The following is a 19,204-nucleotide window of genomic DNA, read 5'->3' on the forward strand; positions in this document are numbered from 1 at the left end:
GAAACTGAAAAGATGGCTGCATCATATTTTACTTCATTCTCCATGGCTAGGGTAAAATGGTATTCTGTGAGTGACGCTAAGTTCTGTTGCTATGAGAAGAGACGGCAAACTTCTCAAGCATAGGACTTAACCACAAGTCTAGATATTTATCATAATCACTTTCATTGAGACCTAGTCTGCTTGCTCAGAGACCACCCCCCACCCCCACCCCCAACCCTGTTTACCTTGTTGCTAACTTTAAACCTGTGCTTAAAGTTTTTGGTATTTGCAAGCTATAGTGCTTGCAATGTTGCAACATATTTGGAGGTTCCTATGAATGTGTTTATACTTTGACATATTGCTAGATGGTTATCAGCTCTGTTAGGAAGAGGTCTGATGGAGGATCCTAGGGAAGGCAGTAGACATGTATGAGGTCACATGTTTGCTCCTCTGGGTACCGGTTCAGCTGTCAGGGTGATCTCTGGTTTTACCAGTTAGGAATTAAGCCTTAGAAAGGGAACTAATTCCAGGCTAGTGTTTCTTAGGCTCTGGCTCATGAGTCCTTATAAGTCACTGACACCGTTTCAAGGGGGCCAGAGGGTAGCACATTTCCAGTATTATTAAGCTCTATCCCCTGGGCTGAGTGGAACATCAGCTACCATGAGTGAGGCTGTGGTCTCAGTCCCCAGCCCGAGGTCATAAGGAACCCTCATTGAATGGTTTACTTGCCTCACAGGCAGGTTGGGGCAATCCGAAGGTAACACGCTGGCCACAACTCACGTGGCAGTATGTGCTTTGTTTGCCTCTTAGACTCATTGAAAAAGAGCCCTGCTTGTTACTCAGTGAACCAGGGAAAGCCATTACTTCAATCTGACTCCAAGTACACAGATGGTAAGTGGTAGAATGAGAAGCTTAAAACATCTCAGCTGTCTCAAAGAAAAACCTGCTAGGTGATGGCTTGATCAGGAACCTTTTAGATTTCATTTAGTGTGTAGGTAGGGGTGTGTGTGCAGGCATGTGTACATGTGTGTGCGCACACAGGTCAGAGGTTGATGTTGGGTTGTTGGGTGTCGTCGTGCTTATTTTTAGACAGAGTCTCTCGCTGAACCTGAGCTCACTGTTTCTGGCTAGGTTGGCTGGTCAGAGTGCCCGAGGGATCCATTTCTCTCGGCTTTCCCAGCACTGGGGGACTCTTGCTTACACAGCAAACGTTTAACTCACCCACTATTCTCACAGGCCCTGTAACATTATTTTTACTTTTAAGAAGGGCAGAAGGTTCTTGGATGTTCAGAATTCGGTATCTGATGACAGAAGCCCATCAAACAAGCACAGCAATTGACAGTGTTTGTTGCCAAATATAAAATTCAACCTAACGGTGAAAAGCAAGTTTGGGAAACTCACACCCACTGTGAGCGTGACTGACAGCTTCCCAACCCATAATGTGCTCCTGTTGACAGCTTCCCACCCCATAACTCATTCCCAATGAGATCGGTAGAGACTTTAACATATGTGATTTTTCTGATAGGAAAGAAAATGTGTCAACATTGGGAAGATTGGCCTAGCTCAATAACTAATATTTTCCAGATGACTAAAGCTACAGAATTTTTTGTAAGTAGATAGTCCATTAAAAGTGTGAGATAGACAAGCAGATTTTAACGTAATGGAAAAGTTCACTCCCATGTTGCGTCTGACCTTTGAGAAACAGCTATTCCTCAAGTATGGAGAGGAATCTCCACAATTATCTCAGAAGGCAATTAAAATATGATCTTTCCTCCAGCTCCACAGTTATAATGCTGCTTTTCTTCTGTACATTTCCATTTTGCAACAGTAGTGCCTGCAGAAGCAGATATGGGATATCCAGGTGTCTTCTATTGTATAAAACACAAAGCAGTGGCTGTCTTCTCTGTTATCATGTGCATTGCTTTTTGTAAAATCATTGTCATAAACTTAAATTGTTATGGAGCATGTAGTGGGTTTATTATTGTCACTTAAAATGAAAAAAAATCAGTAAATATTTAGCATTTTTTTTCATTTCACATATTAAATAGTAACCACCCTGGACCATGAGCTGCCCAAACCACAGCTGTTTGAGGGCTCACTCACTTTTTTGTTGCTACTGTTTTGTTACATTGTATAGTCCTGGTAGGGCCTTGAGCTCACTGTGGCCTCAAACTCACAGATCATCCCTCTGCCTCTGCCTCTGCCTCATTAGGATTAATTGCATACATCACACCTTGCCCTTATTTTTTGGATGAGGTCAGATCCTGAGGTAAATGTTTTAAGAACCACGCCAGACTCAGCCTGTTCATCTGAACTGTCCCCTGTCACCAAACCACCCTTATGTGTACCCAATAGGGCCCTTTTCTTCTCTGTTATCACATTTTTTGGATATAAATGTGTGCTTTTATAATCTGCATTTATAATTAGTGTACTCTTTGTCTCTCCCTGAAGTGGAGGCCATCAGTTGAGTATGTAGCTTTAAGATTGTATGGCTCTGACTTGAAGACAACAACATTCCTCTCCTTAATAATTGATAGCAACATTTATAGTCATAGGTAGAAATTCAATGCTTTTTCTGATACATTGCTGAATAACAACTTAATGATTTCTGTGGTCACTGAGCCCTGGCTTAGGATCCTGGGCTGTCTTCTGGAACACTAATCTGTGACCATAGCTGGCTGTTCCCGTTGTCTTATTGAGTCCAGCTTATCTGTGAAATAAGTCACATGCTTCTCTATTGTGACTAGTACAGAACTCACATTTAAAAAATAAAATTATTCAGACCCTCCAAGGGAAGTCATTGCTTCTAATACACTATTCCTAAACCTTTGTGTTTGTGTAAGCTGCATTAAAAAATGCCTTATAATTTTCATGCAGCTACAAAACCAAGAAAGAAAGAAAGAAAGAAAGAAAGAAAGAAAGAAAGAAAGGAAAAAAAAAAAAAACAAACCAGTAAACTTCCAAGTGCACATGGCTATAGGGAGAGACCATCAGTTTCTGCTGGATCTGACAATGTGAGTGCGAATGCAGAGCCGCACTGGAGTCTTGTTTTTTTTCATGGTTATCGTGTATGTTTGTGGAGTGCAATGTGCTAGTGCTCTGCATGTGTGATGTGCACTGATGTGTGTGTACACACGCAGTGTAAATAGCATCCACATCTTTTCTAGCATCCTTCACTTAATCAGTGCTGAGAATGTCTGGGATCCCTTACTTTGGCTATTTTGAAATAAACAATAAATGATTCTTGGCTGCAGCTACCAGAGCACATTCCATTTTCTGGTTGCCTTCATTCCTGTTTCCTCTTCCTCCTCCCCTTTCTGGCCTTCAAGAGGAGCTGCTTATTCAGCTTCTTCCTGCGAATGAGATGCTTTGCTACTCTCCTCTGTGTCTGGATTACTTCAGTCACCATGATGTTGGAGTCACTTTCCATTTTAGGACAGTGGATGCCACTTTGGTGTTGTGATGACCCAGCTCTACGGCCCCTTAAAGCCTTTACAACCTGGGTTTTGTTTGTTTGTTTGTTTGTTTGTTTGTTTTTTGGCCATAACATACATACACACATGTACTACTTGTTGGTCAGGGGAATGGAAGAGTATATAATGTAAGATTACAGCATAAGCTTAGGGTGTAAAAGTTGAATACATGGAAAAGCAAAGGCCTATAAAGTTGGTTGTCCTTTTACAGTCAGGTTAGACAAACAGGCGGAGTGCACAGTAGGGGGACAGTCTTGAGCCTTAAGTGACCTCACCGTGTATTTTTAACTTTGGCTGTGAGGCCCAATAAAAGTTCTAATTCCTTAGACTCTAAGGTATAATTTCATAATAATGCATCGCCACAAAGATGTGAATTTCCTTCGTTCCAGGTTAACAGGTGAACATAACACTCATGTTTAGGCAGAAATGACAGTTCCAGGTAATGGGGGTAATGGAATCATGTGTGTAATGTGTTCCTCCCACTGGTTCAGTGAAATTATGAAGTCTGAGTCTGCTGTGAGATGGAATATTACTTTCTATGGTCATTTTGTGGCAGGTAATGGGTACAGGTTTTAGCCTTTATGGCTGTGCCCCTGGTAAAGACCTTTTGTGAGCCAGTGTGGTATTTATACTCACACACTGGAAGGTGGGAGGGATACTGGTACTAAGACCTGATTAAAAAATGGAAAACCCAGAAACCCCTGCAACTACATTATCCAAAACAGACATCATTGTAACCCTTAGGGCTAGTCTAGTCCATTAATTTGGGGAATAATTTTGTTTCCTTCTGGTAAGGGACTTTCCTTATAACATTAGTATACATTGATCTTCATGTTGTTATGCACCTGTCAACAAAGTGACTGTAGAGTTCCTAATCATTGCTTTTATTTATATACTTATGGGGTCTTGTAGAGCCCAGGCCAGCCCCCAACTCCTTGTGGCCAAAGATGATCTTGAACTGATTCTCCTGCCTCCGCTCCACAAGTGCTGGGATTACAGGCATGTGTTATTACTCCATCAATGGAGCTAAATTCCTAGCCTCTATTTAATTTTTTATTTCAAAATTTAAGTAATAGCAACTGTCACAGGTAATTTATACACTTAAAAATCAGAATTACCTCCCCAACTTCCATGTATGTGTTCAACCAGTGTTAAACTAACAAGTGATTCTTTTTCGCTTGGGTAGTGTTGCCCAGCTCGTGGTACTATTATCAAGTTTTCATGGTGTAGATGCAAATGTTGTTTGTCATTTCCGTGGTTGGCTTGTTTGTGGGCTTTGATTGGGTTGAAAGTGAGCTTACTGCTTACTGCAACTGTTTTATTAGACATACTATCGATTTTGTTTTGTTGTTGTTGCTGCTGTTGGTGTTGGTTGGTTTCTCAAGAAAAGCTCTCACCATGTCGCCCTGGCTATCCTGAAACTCAGTATCTAGACTATGCTGGCCTCAAACTCAGAAATCCTCCTGCTTCTATCTCCCAAGTGCTGGGATTAAAGATATTTGCAGGCGTTTGTTGGAGTTATTTAATGATTAAAAACTTGTATCATAGGTTTCTCCTCTGCTGTGGTTTGACATGGTTCAATGATAATGCCAGAATCTGTTGCAGATTGTATTACCACAGTTAACTATAGATAGATTCTAATCTGCGTGGATACGCTATTAGGATAGTCTTCCATGGAGTGGGTTGTATGAGCGTATAGAGGAGGCTCCTATGTGCTCATGTGCACTCTCAAGATCACTCATTATACTCAGGTACTCTCCTTGTTGGTACAATAGCCTAATGGAAGCAAACTAAGGAAAGTGATTATTTTGACTCACAAGTGTGAGGGTACATACAGTTTACCATGTTGAGAAGTTGGGCAGCACAGTGAGAGGCAGCTAGCTGGTCACGTGAGATTCACAGTCAGGAAGCAGTGCTGGTGCCCCACCCACTTTCTCCAAGACTCCAGCTACACTGCCACCCACTGTTGGTGTGGGTTTTCCCTTTTTATTTAAACCTTTCTGGATACATTGTCATAGGCACACACAGAGATATCTCCTAGACGGATCATCTCTTCAGGTGTATGCAAGATGTAAGATGGTTGTAAGTCATCTTAAAAAGAAGCAGTAATTGTATGCTTTTCATTTCCCTGAACTACTTTATTAAAGAAAAGGGTTCTCTTCAGCATAATTCCTTAGTAGACTATCTAAGCATTTTTCTAAATTCTACCTTACTAGTTCTGTAGCTGCAGTTGCAGTTAAAAGCTAGATGAAATCATTTTGTTTTCTTTTTCTTTTTTTGTTAATTATCCTACATAGCGTTCAGGATATTTTATCTAGGCATACTGGTAAATAAGAACAGTATAGGTTGTTGCTCTCAGTTTGGTATTTATCACATACCAGGCACTGGCTTTTATTTAGACCCTGTAGTCTCCTCGTCAAGCAGGATGTTATTTCATCATCATTCCAGGAGCAGGGGACTAGAGGTAGAGGACAGCTGGCCTTCTTGACTAAGTAACCAGTGGCGAAGCCCGAATACCAGACCAGGCAGCTTTATTCAGAGCTAGACCCCTACTTCATCTCCCTCACCATCAGGACTTTTGAAGCCCCAGTAGAATCTGTCTCGGAGTGCCCATCCCTTGTATCTTTTTAAAAGCATTACTTGGGATAGCAAGACCGCTCAGCAGATAAAGACTCTTGCCTCCAAGTCTAAAGATCTGAATTCAATCCTTCAATCCCACATGATAGGAGACACTCAATTAGTGCAAGCTGTTTTCCAACCTCCACACGTGTGCTGTGACACAGACACACCCACATATATACGCAGACACGCAATAAATAAATGTGATTAAGCTTTAAATTACAAAATTAAAAAAAAAAAAGTCTTCGGATCAAATGCATCTATCCCAACGTGGTTGTTCATTTCTGCTAAGTCCAATCTTCTCTTTGCCTGTGTAGATATGCCTCTTCATGTCCGCCGGAGCAGCGACCCAGCTTTAACTGGCCTTTCCACTTCTGTCAGTGATAACAACTTTTCCTCAGAGGAGCCCTCCAGGAAAAACCCCACCCGCTGGTCCACGACAGCTGGCTTTCTCAAGCAGAACACCGCTGGAAGTCCCAAAACCTGCGACAGGAAGGTAAACACCTCCACTCATTTCTATAACCCTTGGCTTCTTCTGTCCTTGGTGCCAGTCAAGTGTGGCCATGGGCTCCTTGGGCATGTGCTGTGGCCCTGTGTGAGCATTACTGATTTTCTCATCCGTGTGTAGAGACACTAATGTATAGTTTGTTTACATTTTTTTTTTGATGAAATTCAGTGCTGTGCATTGAGTATGATCTTCTGATGGATCCGTGTTTTGAAATGATAATATATCAGTAGGATTAAAAAGGTAGCCCCACCCCTTTCTCATGCCTATGCCCCTCCCCTTTCGTCTTCCTCAGTTCCAGGGATGGGAGCCAAGGCCTTAACACTATAGGGAAGTCCTTTAACGCTAATCTATAAAAACAGCTACTGAAGAAAAACTCAAACACAAAGCATTCCCTATAAAGCACCTTTCCTTTTTTGTTTCTGGGTTTTTTCTCTTCTCTCTTCCTAGATATTTCTTCTTCCTGCTTTCTGTATGACCTTCTGGAGATATTTTATGCACAAATGAGCAGAACCCTACATTGGTTGAGAAAACGTATCTAAAAACTGAGAACATCATAGGCCCAGAAGCATAAAAGTACAATTTGTGTGTTTTAATCTGTTTCTTTCATCATTTAACCCATGTTTTTCTTTGTTCAGAGTGGAATTGTGCTGTCTGGTCATTGTGTAACTTGCTCTTTTGACCTCAGTTACTTAGCCCAGTAAATACACTTTAGTCTATTAACCTTGTTTTCAGTGCCCTTTATCACCCAGTCCTATAGAACCCCCTTCTGTTCTGCCATGTCTCTAATCTCGTAATGAACTTTAAGCCATGTTTTCATTTTTTCATGGGTATATCTCCAGAACAAGAGTCTGTGAATGTATTTCACTGTAACCAGTAATTTCACACAGCGTGGCGTGAGGAACGTGAAGGTGTTAGCACATAGCACCAGTCACAGTAATATCAAAGTGGGCGTAGCTTGAGATTATTGTATTGCTTTGACTTACTCTTTGCATTTCTGTAAAAGTTCCTAGTGAAGTTTCTTTTAATCGTGTTTTACATTCTGACAGACTCTTGTCTTTATTAGTATTAGTTCAAGTGGAAGTAAAAACCTTGGGGGATATATATATATATATATATATATGAATGAAATAAGAAGAATTAGGCAAGTGGTATAGTTCTGAGGGAGGGCTGTTGCATGGCTTCAGTCCCCAGCACAATGACAATGTAATAATAAAAACCAACATGAGTCTTAAAGGGCAAATATAGAAGGAAATGTTGCTTTGGGTTGTTGGTACCTGTGGATTTAGCTGTTAGCCTTACTCTCAAAGACTCTCTAAGGAACCACATGAGGTTGCCTTCTTGTTTAGGGCAGCTTAAGCCTGCGAGGACTTGAAGTGAACTGTCCAAAGAAGCAAAACACATCCCTGAATAGGCCTCCCGGTATTTAATATTTGTCAGAATTCACTTCTATAAGTATTTACAAATTTATAAGCTAATGAAGTTTATAGTTAAAAAAAAATATTTAAGTTTCATCCAGTCATGGTTGGCAGGCTAGTTGTGTGAGTGTCACAGGGTTTCTGTTGGTAAATCAGTATCTTTGGCACTTGAGTTAGGTGTAGTGGCAGCAGACAGATCTGCTTTGTTCATATTTGAAACATGAAAGGCCTTAATACTTAGAATTATTGGGAAATTTCCCACCACTAGATTCAGACCGGCAGAATAATTTGTATGCAGACTCTTACTTGCTGAGACTCCAGGGAGCCATCATCCTCCTTCCCACCTCTGCGGCAGAGCACGGCATGCAAGGGGCATATTGAGACGCTTAGAATAATTAACCAAATGCACTTCTGCCTTTGTAGTAAATAATATGTATCTGTCATGGTGGAACACCTGGGAAACCAGGAGAATAGGATAATGTAAAGTCTCCAGCATGGAGATGTCAACGGTGGGCAGCCACCCACCCCAGACAACCTTTTATCAGATCTCATGGCCAAGAGGCATTAGACTTGATTAGAATTTGGTTGGGGGTATCAGTGAATGAACAAACACACGCACACGTGCGCGCGCACACACAAACACACACATACACACATTTGTGCACACACATGTGCACACACATGCATACATGTGCCACATGCACACACACACATACATGTCCTTCTATGTCAGCTCTGCATACCTGCATATTCAGTATTTCCACATTTTTCTTCTACTACGAAGATTTTTCCTTTTGAATTTTATTAGAGAACATTTTTAAACAATGAAATATTCCACTGTACAGTGTGCTCTGATTTACGACCCCTTTCTCGGACATTTATTTATCTATCTCTTCTCACATTGTAAATATCCATATTGGTACACAACCTTGATTGTCTTTCTTAGAAATGGTGACATGTCCAACAAGCCTTTTCTCTACCACACAGAAGAATGCTCAGGGGTACACACGGCCACACTCCCCAAAGCAAAGATCTGGATCCATACTAACCCCTAGATGACATTGTGTCCTCACAGGGGATACAGAGAGATAGTGGGTAACATTGTGTTTCTCTTGTTTAACTTCTCAATTATTAATTTACTAATCTTGTCTACATTATATACTGGGGACTGGCAAGATGACTCAGTGGTTAAGAGCACTAACTGCTCTTACAGAGGATCCAGGTTTGACTTCTGTCACCCACATGGTGGCTCTCAACTGGAGTCTGTTAAATTATGCAGTAGATTTGATGCCTTTTTCTGGCCTCCATGGGCACAGATATATGGGTGGTACACAGAAATGTATGCAGGCAAAACACCAATACACATAAAATGAAAGTAAAAATAATTTAAATTGTATGTCATTAGTACTATAAAACATTTTTCTATCTCAATCAATCATCTACCTACCTACCTACCTACCTACCTACCTACCTATCTACCTACCTAAGTAGGAGGCACTTAGCAGAGCCTACTAGCAGGCAGTTGAGTGGGTAAGACTACACTGTCACTGTGTGGTGAGAAAGCAGAGGTCTCATGGTATATTGACACATCCATGAGTCATTTACCTCCTCCCTCAGAAATTAAACAGCAGTAGATTTAGCATGAAACTGCGAGCTGGCAAATTTCCAAGAAAAACCCTTATCCAATTAGTGGAGGGGGAAGAGAGAGGTAATAAAAACACCTCACTCTGCCCTCTATAGCATTTTAAGAATCTATTGATCTTTGAGGGAGGGAGAGAGAGAGGGAGAGAGCCAGAGAGAGAGAGTAAGTTTTGAATGCTTCTTACCCTTTAGCTTTCTTATTTCTTAGTGACTATGCTGAGTATTCTTTCTTTATTATTATTATTAGATATTTTCTTTATTTATATTTCAAATGTTATCCCCTTTCCTGGTTTCCCCTCCAAGACCCCCTATCCCTTCCTCCCTCCCCCTGCTCACCAACCCATCCATTCCTGCTTCCTGGCCCTGGCATTCCCCTACACTGGGGCATAGAGCCTTCACAGGACCAAGGGCCTCTCCTCCCATTGATGACTGACTAGGCCATCCTCTGCTACATATGCAGCTGGAGCCATGAGTCCCACCATGCGTTTTCTTTGGTTGGTGGTTTAGTCCCTGGGAGCTCTGGGGGTACTGGTTGGTTCATACTGTTGTTCCTCCTATGGGACTGCAAACCCCTTCAGCTCCTTAGGGTCTTTTTTCTAGCTCCTCTGTGCTCAGTCCAATGGTTTGCTGAGAACATCCACCTCTGTGTTCGTCAGGCACTGGTAGAGTCAGGAGACAGTTATATTAGGCTTCTGTCAGCAAGCACTTACTTGTTCGCATTCACAATAGTGTCTGGGTTGGGTGCCTGTATATGGGATGGATCCCCAGGTAGGGCAGTCTCTGGAAGACTACCTGACACATTGAGCCACTTGGAAAGGAGATTTCTAACTTAGGCCTCTGCTACCTCTTTTTCTTTGAGAAATGGGGGAGGGGAGGGGAGGGGGGAGAGAGAGAGAGAGAGAGAGAGAGAGAGAGAGAGAGAGAGAGAGAGAGAGAGAGAGAGAGAGAGAGAACGAGAACACGGGAGAACAATAATCATAGCAGAACAGATTCTGGAACATATATTTGCTTTTGTGACATTTAGCTTCTTTTCATACTTCGATATACACTTAATCATTTTCAAATTCAAATCAATTAAAATTAATTTATTTTATTAGCTCAGCCTCTTTCCAATGAGAGATCCTGTGGACAGTGTCTGAGGACAGGACAAGACAAACAAGGTTGACCTCTGGCCTCCACCCATGTGAACCTACATATATTCAAATCCATTCCTATACACGAGCATGAACACACATGCACTTGTACACACGTATATAAAGCATAATATCTTAGTACCCTTGAGCAGCTGGCTATGAAGAAGAATCTGACAAGTGAGCGCAGTTCAGTGGCAGGTGCTGTAGTAATCCCCAAACCACCTCAACCCACGCTCCTGACAACAGACCCAGATCTTAGTCTGCTCTTTGCAACATTTGTAGCATTTTTTTTCCTGTTGAAGAGTTCTATACAGAAGTCCCTTCCAGATCTTAGTCTGCTGTTGCAACATTTGAAATGTTTTTGTTTGTTTGTTTGTTTTTCCTGCTGAAGCATTCTATACCTATGAGTTTCCCTCTGTTTTATGTATTAAAAGACTTTAAATTCAACTCGGTTCCATTAGGAGCTTTTGGTTAGTGATGGTTATAATCATCAGGACAGTAGCCTGACTGCTCACCTGGTCCTACCATCAGCCGTATTTCATTCGTCTCCCTGCTACATTTAGGATAGAACCGGCCTCCCTGCACTTTAAATCATACAATTTGTACTTAAAATTATGAAGTTTAAAGGTGATCTGGAATATGTTACTTTACCACATATCAAGTAAAAATTCAGATTGAAGCTGAGTCTTTCACGAATACCTCCAAAGCCACATAAGGTTCAAAGGAAAGAGTTAGCTACACCAGCTTTCTTAGAAGCTTAGACCATGAAATAATACCAGGTAGGCAATACCGACTTTAAAATTCTCAGTCTTTATCCATTTCCAAGTATCTTGGTCTTATTTCATCTTTTAGAACTGGCTTTTGTGTTAAACTTGCTGAATTTAACTTGTAAATTTTACAGTTTTATGTCACAGAGTTAGATCCAGCCATTAATAGTCCTGCCAATGAGCACCCTCGATGTGGTTCATCTTGGAGCATCCTTGATGCTATTATGTTGGCTGCCTTTGGAGAATTGCACTCTTCCCTAGGTTTTAGCAGCATGGGAAGTAAATGTTCTTCATGTATACTAGTCAGATTCACTTTACTATAACAAGGTAGATGAAGGAGTCAGTTTCTAAAGAAAATAAAAACGCAAAGGTTTATTTGGGCTCATACTTCTGGGTGGGGTAGGTCTGAGCATGTGGGAAGGGCTGTGCCCCATGGCAGAACCCTATAGTAGGTCACACCACTGACTCCATCAGTGAGGAGGCAGAGAGGTGTGAGTGGGATTGATGTTTGGTCCCCTCACACGGCAGTGACCTCAAAGCTTCTCATCAGACCCTCTTTCTAAACATCCAAGTACTCCTCAACAGCGCCCCCTTCAGATTCAGCATTCTAATGGACATGTGTCTTGGGTGGGACTTAGCCCACATTAGCTTTATTTCAAAGCACTGTGTGGTGCTCCATGTTACGAGTTACAGCTCATAAGATCACCTCTTAATTATTGGTACTATTGCTTTTTCTACTTTATTGATGACACAGATTTGGTGAGTTGAAATAACCAGCCTAATGGTTGAAGACGATAAAGTTGTAACATGAGCTCAGATTGTCCACTTTTTTAAAAAAATTGGTTATTTATTTCATTTACATTTCCAATGCTAGCCCAAAAGTCCCCCACACGCTCCCCCACCCACTCCCACTTCTTGGCCCTGGCATTCCCCTGTACTGAGGCATATAAAGTTTGCACGACCTCTCTTTCCACTGATGGCTGACTAGGCCATCTTTTGATTCATATGCAGCTAGAGACACAGCTCCGGGGGGGCAGGGGGAGGGGGTATTGGTCAGTTCATATTGTTGTTCCACCTATAGGGTTGCAGATCCCTTCAGCTCCTTGGGTACTTTCTCTAGCTCCTCCATTGGGGACCCTGTGATCCATCCAATAGCTGACTGTGAGTATCCATTTCTGTGTTTGCCAGGCCCTGGCATAGTCTCACAAGAGACAGCCATATCTGGGTCCTTTCAGCAAAATCTTGCTAGTGTATGCAATGGTGTCAGCGTTTGGAAGCTGATTATGGGATGGATCCCCGGATATGGCAGTCTCTAGATGGTCCATCCTTTCGTCTCAGCTCCAAACTTTGTCTCTGTAACTCCTTCCATGGGTGTTTTGTTCCCAGTTCTGATTGTCCACTTTTAATTATGTTCTCAGTCCTGAGATAGATTTTATTTGACAGACTGCTTGTCTGGCATCATAAAGGGCCAGGTTCCATCCTAAGCAACACATACAACTGACATGTTGAGCCCACATCTGTAACTCCTGGGAGATGAAAGCAGGTAAATCAGGAATTCAAGGCCATCCTTGCCCTACACAGCAAGTTCAAAACCAGTCTGGGCTAGAGATGTATCCCACGAATCTGTAAGTGAATTGACCAATAAAATAGATAGATAAATAGATAAATAAATGTTGAAAAATAAATTCTATTCTCCTGAGATTATCAGTTTATCTCAGTGATAGAATGTATGCCTAGCTTTCTGAGGCCATGAATTTGAACCCCAGCATATAAACAAATAAAAATTCTGGCCTGTTAACGGTGTACCACCTTCTGATACACTCTGAAGTTTGATAAATGTCCAAATACCTTTTAAGTTGAATATTTCCAACTATAAAGTATTTCATAATTTTTATAAACAACTTTATTTACTAGAACTAGAACAAGTCTTAAACCTCATCATGTTTGCCATGGCCTAATATTTCTAGTCTTGGATCACAACGCTCTAACTTTGTGCTGGAGAGATAGCAGAAGACCCCAGGTTTCCAAAACAAAAGTAGCATGTTGTGTCTCTTTTCTCTGTTCTTAATATTATTTGTATTGCTTAATATTATATAAACTTTAAAAAAAAAACTTCAAAAAAGTTATATGCAGGGACAAAGAGTAGAGCAGAGACTAAAGGAAAGACCATCCAGAGACTGCCCCACCTAGGGATTCATCTCTTTTGCAGACGCCAAAGTCAGATATTATTGCTGATGCCATGAAGTGCTTGCTGACAGGAGCCTGATATAGCTGTCCCCTGAGAGGCTCTGCCAGAGCCTGACCAATACAGATGTGATTGCTCACAGACAACCATTGGACTGAGCACAGGGACCCTAATGGGGGAGTTAGGGGAAGGACTGAAGGAGCTGAAGGGGTTTGCAGCCCCAAAAGAAAAACAACAGTATCAACCAACCAGACCACCCAGAGCTCCCAGAAACTAAACCATCAACCAAAGAGTACATGTGGAGGGACTCATGGATCCAGTTGCATATGTAGCAGAGTATGGCCTTATCTGGCATCAGTGGTCCTGTGTAGGCTCGATGCCCCAGGATAGGGGAATGCTAGGGTGGTGAGGTGGGAGTAGATGGGTAGGGGAGCACCCTTATAGAAGCAGGAGGGAGAGGGATGGGATGGGGGGGTTGTATAGGGGAAACTGGAAAGGGTGATAACATTTGAAGTATAAATAAATAAAATAACTAATAAAAATAATTTTTAAAAAAAGTTGCCGGGCGTGGTGGCACATGTCTTTAATCCCAGCACTCGGGAGGCAGAGGCAGGCAGATTTCTGAGTTCGAGGCCAGCCTGGTCTACAAAGTGAGCTCCAGTACAGCCAGGGCTATACAGAGAAACCCTGTCTCGAAACACCCCCCCCCCCAAAAAAAAGTTGCACTAGATCTTAGTACTATAAGTATCACCCACGTATCTGACTCAGGGGTGAAGTTAGCAGACAGAACAGTCTGCATATCCCAGAAGGCACCTGGTGTCATTTGAGCCTGCCCACATCTAAGCCATACCCTTATGTCCAATTATCTCTTAAAATGACATACTTTGAAAATTCTTCATCTGATTTTGTTGACGACTGATATATGGTTAGAGCTATTCTGTTCTAAGCCTACCTTTGAGACATGCTCACTGGTCTTAGATGGGCTGAACTGTATGGATGCACGCCCACACTTTTTATCTTTAATATTTCCCGAGATATTCAGATGACATCTTTGGTTTGTTTCTAATTTAGTCAAGGTAAAAATTGTGATAGTGGCAGGATTTCAACAGAGGGACTCCTCAAGATTCTCTGCAACCGTTACTTCAGAGTCCTGATTTCTTATTGTAACTTGGGGAGAGTGGTTTCTTTGCCTATCTGTGCTCTGCTCGGAGAACCCACCTTGTCTGCTAGAATTGGGGGATAGAGTGTCTTTGGCCTTTAGAGGCTCTGCCTTCATTTCTTCACACCTGCTTCCTATGGAGAGGTGTAATTCTCAAATGCGCATGTCCAGAATCAGTCCTTTCATTTTATGAGCAGTGGTATGCAGGGTAACATTATGACACGAAGAAGCATTTTTAGAAATGTGTCCATGGGTCTGGCTTACCTTTGGAAGCTGAAAGCTTTAGAAAATACCGAGGGGCTGACAGTGTGGGGGCGTATACTACAATTCCCCCACCTGTTCTGTCATTCCATCTAGACCTTTTAACCTGAAATTTTTTAGGAGAGAAGTGTTAATACTTTGCCTTGGCAGATTGCAGGCATATGGTGCAACTACCTTGGTTTTGGAATGATTTCTTTAAATCTACGTCAGATGAAAAATGTGTCGGTAAATTCACCCGCAGACTTACCGGTGTATGTTTGGATGATGGTGCGGATGAAGTACGGTGGATCTGGCACCTGCTGTTCACTTCCTCTCTCTGCTTCCTAGCATACTGCTTCCTTCCCTTGGCATTATGTGAAAGGTTTTGAGGCAGCAGCGTGCAATTTTATTTCCACTATTTGATCGGAGATAAAAACATCTAGAATTGTGTGTTTATGAAAGAGACTTAAATGTGGGCAGGTGCTTCTTGTCTTTAGAGTCAGAAGTATACAACACTGTAGAGTGTTTCCAGGTTGCTTTAGACTTTCATTGTTTTCAGAGTTAAGTGGTAGTTATCAAATAACGCTCTCTGTCTTATTGTGGCTCAAGAAGATGAGCTAGGGAGTCGGCGTGTGGCTCAATGAAAGAGCACATGTCTATCATATGCCAAGACCTAGGTTCTATGTACAGCAAGACAGCTTCTCCCCCAACCCCCATCCCCCTCCCCCTGAGAACTTGCATACACACACACACACACACACTCTCCCAGACTCTTCTCAGAGTGTTCTACATTTAGTCTGATGTGAAGTACTTTGTTGTGATTTCTCCTTTTACAGTTAGTTGAAAGAGTTGACCTGGGCAGTTTATTGCCAGCTTGGCACAGGTTAGAATTGCCTGAAGGAAAAAAAAAAAAAAGAGAGAAAGAATCTTAATTGAGAAACAGCTGCCAATAAGCCTGTAGGGAAGTTTGTAGGGGTGTGTGTGTGTGTGTGTGTGTGTGTGTGTGTGTGTGTGTGTGATTAATGATTGATGTAGGTAGGTATGGTTCTGTGGGCTAACTACCCCTAGGGAGGTGGTCCTGGATGGCTTAAGAAAACAAGCTGATGAAGGCTCGAGGAACCAGCTAGTCAGCAGCTCTCCTCAGTGGTTTCTGCTTCAGTTCCTGCCTCCAGCTTCCTGCCCTCACTTCCCTCAATGATGGGCTGTTATTTGGATGTGTGAGCTGAAATAAACCCTTTCCTCCCCAAGTTGCTTTTGGTTCTGGTGTTTTAATCACAGCCTTAGGAACCTAATGAAGATGAGTGTGTGGTTAAACAGTAGTCCAGCCTTCTCTGGTATGACAAATGCTGCTTGTCTAGTGCGGCCAATCCAGGGACGTTAAGTGCCCGTGTGGCTTTCTTTGAAGGACCTCGAAAATGAGACTATGAAAGCTTTTGTTATCACTGGCTGTCCTACAGCTCTGTTTTGTAATTATATCAGATGTCAGGAGAAAGCACTTTTGTAACTCAGAAAAAAATGTAAATTCCCCTTTTGGGTTGTGCTTCTCACTGCCCTTGGCTTGTTTTCTGAGAGAAAGAAGAGCTTCCTACTGGTGTGTGGAACGAGGTTCTTGTCATAGACAGTTTCCCAGAAGACACTTTACTGTGGATTTCTGAAGATTAGATAGTATGTCCTGGTGTCCAGCCATCTCTACATAAATGTAATTCCTCAGTAGGGGCTGCATAGTTGTTTTGCCACACATGTGTATAAAAACTTAGGAAGGGGCTGGAGAGATGTCTCAGCGGTCAAGAGCACGGACTGCTCTTCCAGAGGTCCTGGGTTCAATTTCCAGCAGCCACATGGTGGCTCACAACCATCTGTAATGAGATTTGATGCCCTCTTCTGGTGTGTCTGAAGACAGCTACAGTGTACTCATATACATAAAATAAATAATTCTTTAAAAAGAAAACTTAGAGGGTTGGGCTCTAGGAATTGTTGGATATCATGTAAGCTAACTATTAAGTATTTGAAAAGTAGTTATGTGTGTCTTCTTCTTACTCAGAAACCCTTGAGGAATGGGGTGCAGTGGCCGGATTCCCGGAGGGACTGCCGGTTGGCTCACATCTTGCCTAGCATGTCCTAGAGAACTTGTCTGGTTGGTTTCTTCCTTCAGATAGACAGAGGATAAGTTGGATGCTCTCCAGTCTCCCCTCCAGTGTCCAAACCATGTATGGCTTTGGGGCAGAGCGCTACCTAGCATGTTAAAGTCCAGAGTCGATCCCTGGCATTGAAAAAAAAAGTGCATAAGAAAATTTCCTGGCATTCTGGGCTACCGAAGAAAATAAGGAATGATTGGGGAAGGTGCTCCAAACAGAAGAGCCTAAGAGTTTGAGTGTTTGTCACTGGATGTCAGATCTGCTCTCTAATTCAGTCTGCTGACTCCTGAGACATCTAGGAATCTGGTTCCTTTAATTGTCTTCCTGAGTCACTAGTTCTGCCAGGCCCTCTTTGTACAGGATCCATCCATGTTTCTAGCCCATGTTGATATGTATTCCTGGAGATGGTTTTCTTGTCTAAGAGGAACACAGTCACCAACCACTGACCAGAAAACTAAGTTACAGGTAAGAAGGCTGCACTTCAGCTCTCAGGGCACCTGTGAAAACTAAGTGAAATTTGTATTTGATTTCCACCCCCGAGTTGCCTCAATGTATGCAATTCCCACAGATACCCTCAAATCTGAGTGGCGGTAGCGATGGTGGTATCTAAAACACTAGCTCCAAACATTTTGCAAAAGGAATATTAAACCCATATTGTATTTGGCACAGGGTCCATCATTTCCTTATTTCTAACTGTTTTAGTGAGGATCTAATTGGTCTACACTGATAACAACTACTATAAGCTCTCTGCCCTTATTTACAAGGTAGCTGTTGAACTTTCTTATGACGGGTAAACCAGGATTATAGTTTCTGGTTAAATATCCTAAAAATAGCTTTTGTTGCTCTTGGGAATCATTTCTGGAAGGAATGATAAGCTGAGGTTGCTGGGATGACTCAGCATGTAAAGTCTGACACACTGAATATGGCTGTCCCTTGGACATAGAAGACAGAAAGAGGAAACTGATTCCTTCAAGTTGGCCTTTGTCTTCCATATGTATATGCCCTTGCCTGAATGAATAAATGTATTGGAGGAGGAGGAAAGGGAGGAGCAAGAGAAGAGAAGGAGGAAAGGGAGGAGCAAGAGAAGAGGAGGAGGAAGAGGGAGAAGAGGAAGAACAGGAGGAGGAAGAGGAAAAGGAGGAGGAGGGAGAGGAGGGGGGATGAAAAGAGGAGGAGAAGAAAGAGGAAGAGGAGAGGAGGAAGAGAAGAAGGAAGGAGGGGAGGAGGATGAGGGGAGGAGGAAGAAGAGGAGGAGGAAAAAGAAGCAGTAGTAGTAGTTCTTGTTGTTGAAGTACAAAATTGAATTATTTTTAAGTCACAAGTTCTGGGTTGAAAACTGTGTGATTTTAAAAGTCTTAATGTCACGTGGGAGCCCTTGGGATCATCTGATTCACAGAAGGGGAATGTGAAGATTTTATGTGTTGAGTGTTTTGTATTTTACAATATTGTGAGACTTGGTGATTTTTTTTCAAAATATGTCAGGAGTTTCTGCACAGAACCGGCCCAGATTGTAACTGGTCTTTCTGTGCCGGTAACAGGAGCGTCCCTCACCTCCATGGTCATGGTGAACAATCTGCGTGTTCATGGCATTGTGGGGAAGGTGGGCTGTTGGTTTTCTGAGACAAAGCTGCTGTCAGGAGTGGATGGTGCTGTGGAATTTCTTCTTGTTGAATTGTGGTTGGCTTCAGGGGAAGTATAGTAGAATACCCCTCCCTGCCTCCCCCGGAAGAGGTATATCCCACAAGCAGCTTGCCAGGGAGCTGAAAGTTAATATGCATTTCCCAGGCCAGGGACTTTTCACACCTGCTGATGCCCATAAAGCATTCATGACAGGAGAGTCCCTGATCACAGCAGCCACACCTGCTTCTCTGACAAGAGGTGCTGTCCTTCCTATTGAAGACTAGCGACTGTTTGGGGCTGCCTCTTCTGTGGAAACTTTATATTATAATG

General features: G+C 42.4%; 1 protein-coding gene across 24 annotated transcripts in view; it reads left to right on the plus strand.

Annotated features, from left to right (window-relative positions):
* Pard3 (par-3 family cell polarity regulator) overlaps positions 1-19,204 on the plus strand; it is a 548,906-nt gene that overhangs the window by 236,561 nt on the left and 293,141 nt on the right. For all 24 annotated transcript variants that reach the window (XM_006531520.3, XM_006531523.3, XM_006531524.3 and 21 more), the window contains one exon: positions 6,389-6,567. In XM_006531520.3, the coding sequence (XP_006531583.1) occupies positions 6,389-6,567 (179 nt within the window). The remainder of the gene's footprint in view (positions 1-6,388; positions 6,568-19,204) is intronic.

This window comes from Mus musculus, chromosome 8 (genome assembly GCF_000001635.26).
Source record: "Mus musculus strain C57BL/6J chromosome 8, GRCm38.p6 C57BL/6J".
Classification (NCBI taxonomy): Eukaryota; Metazoa; Chordata; class Mammalia; order Rodentia; family Muridae; genus Mus; species Mus musculus.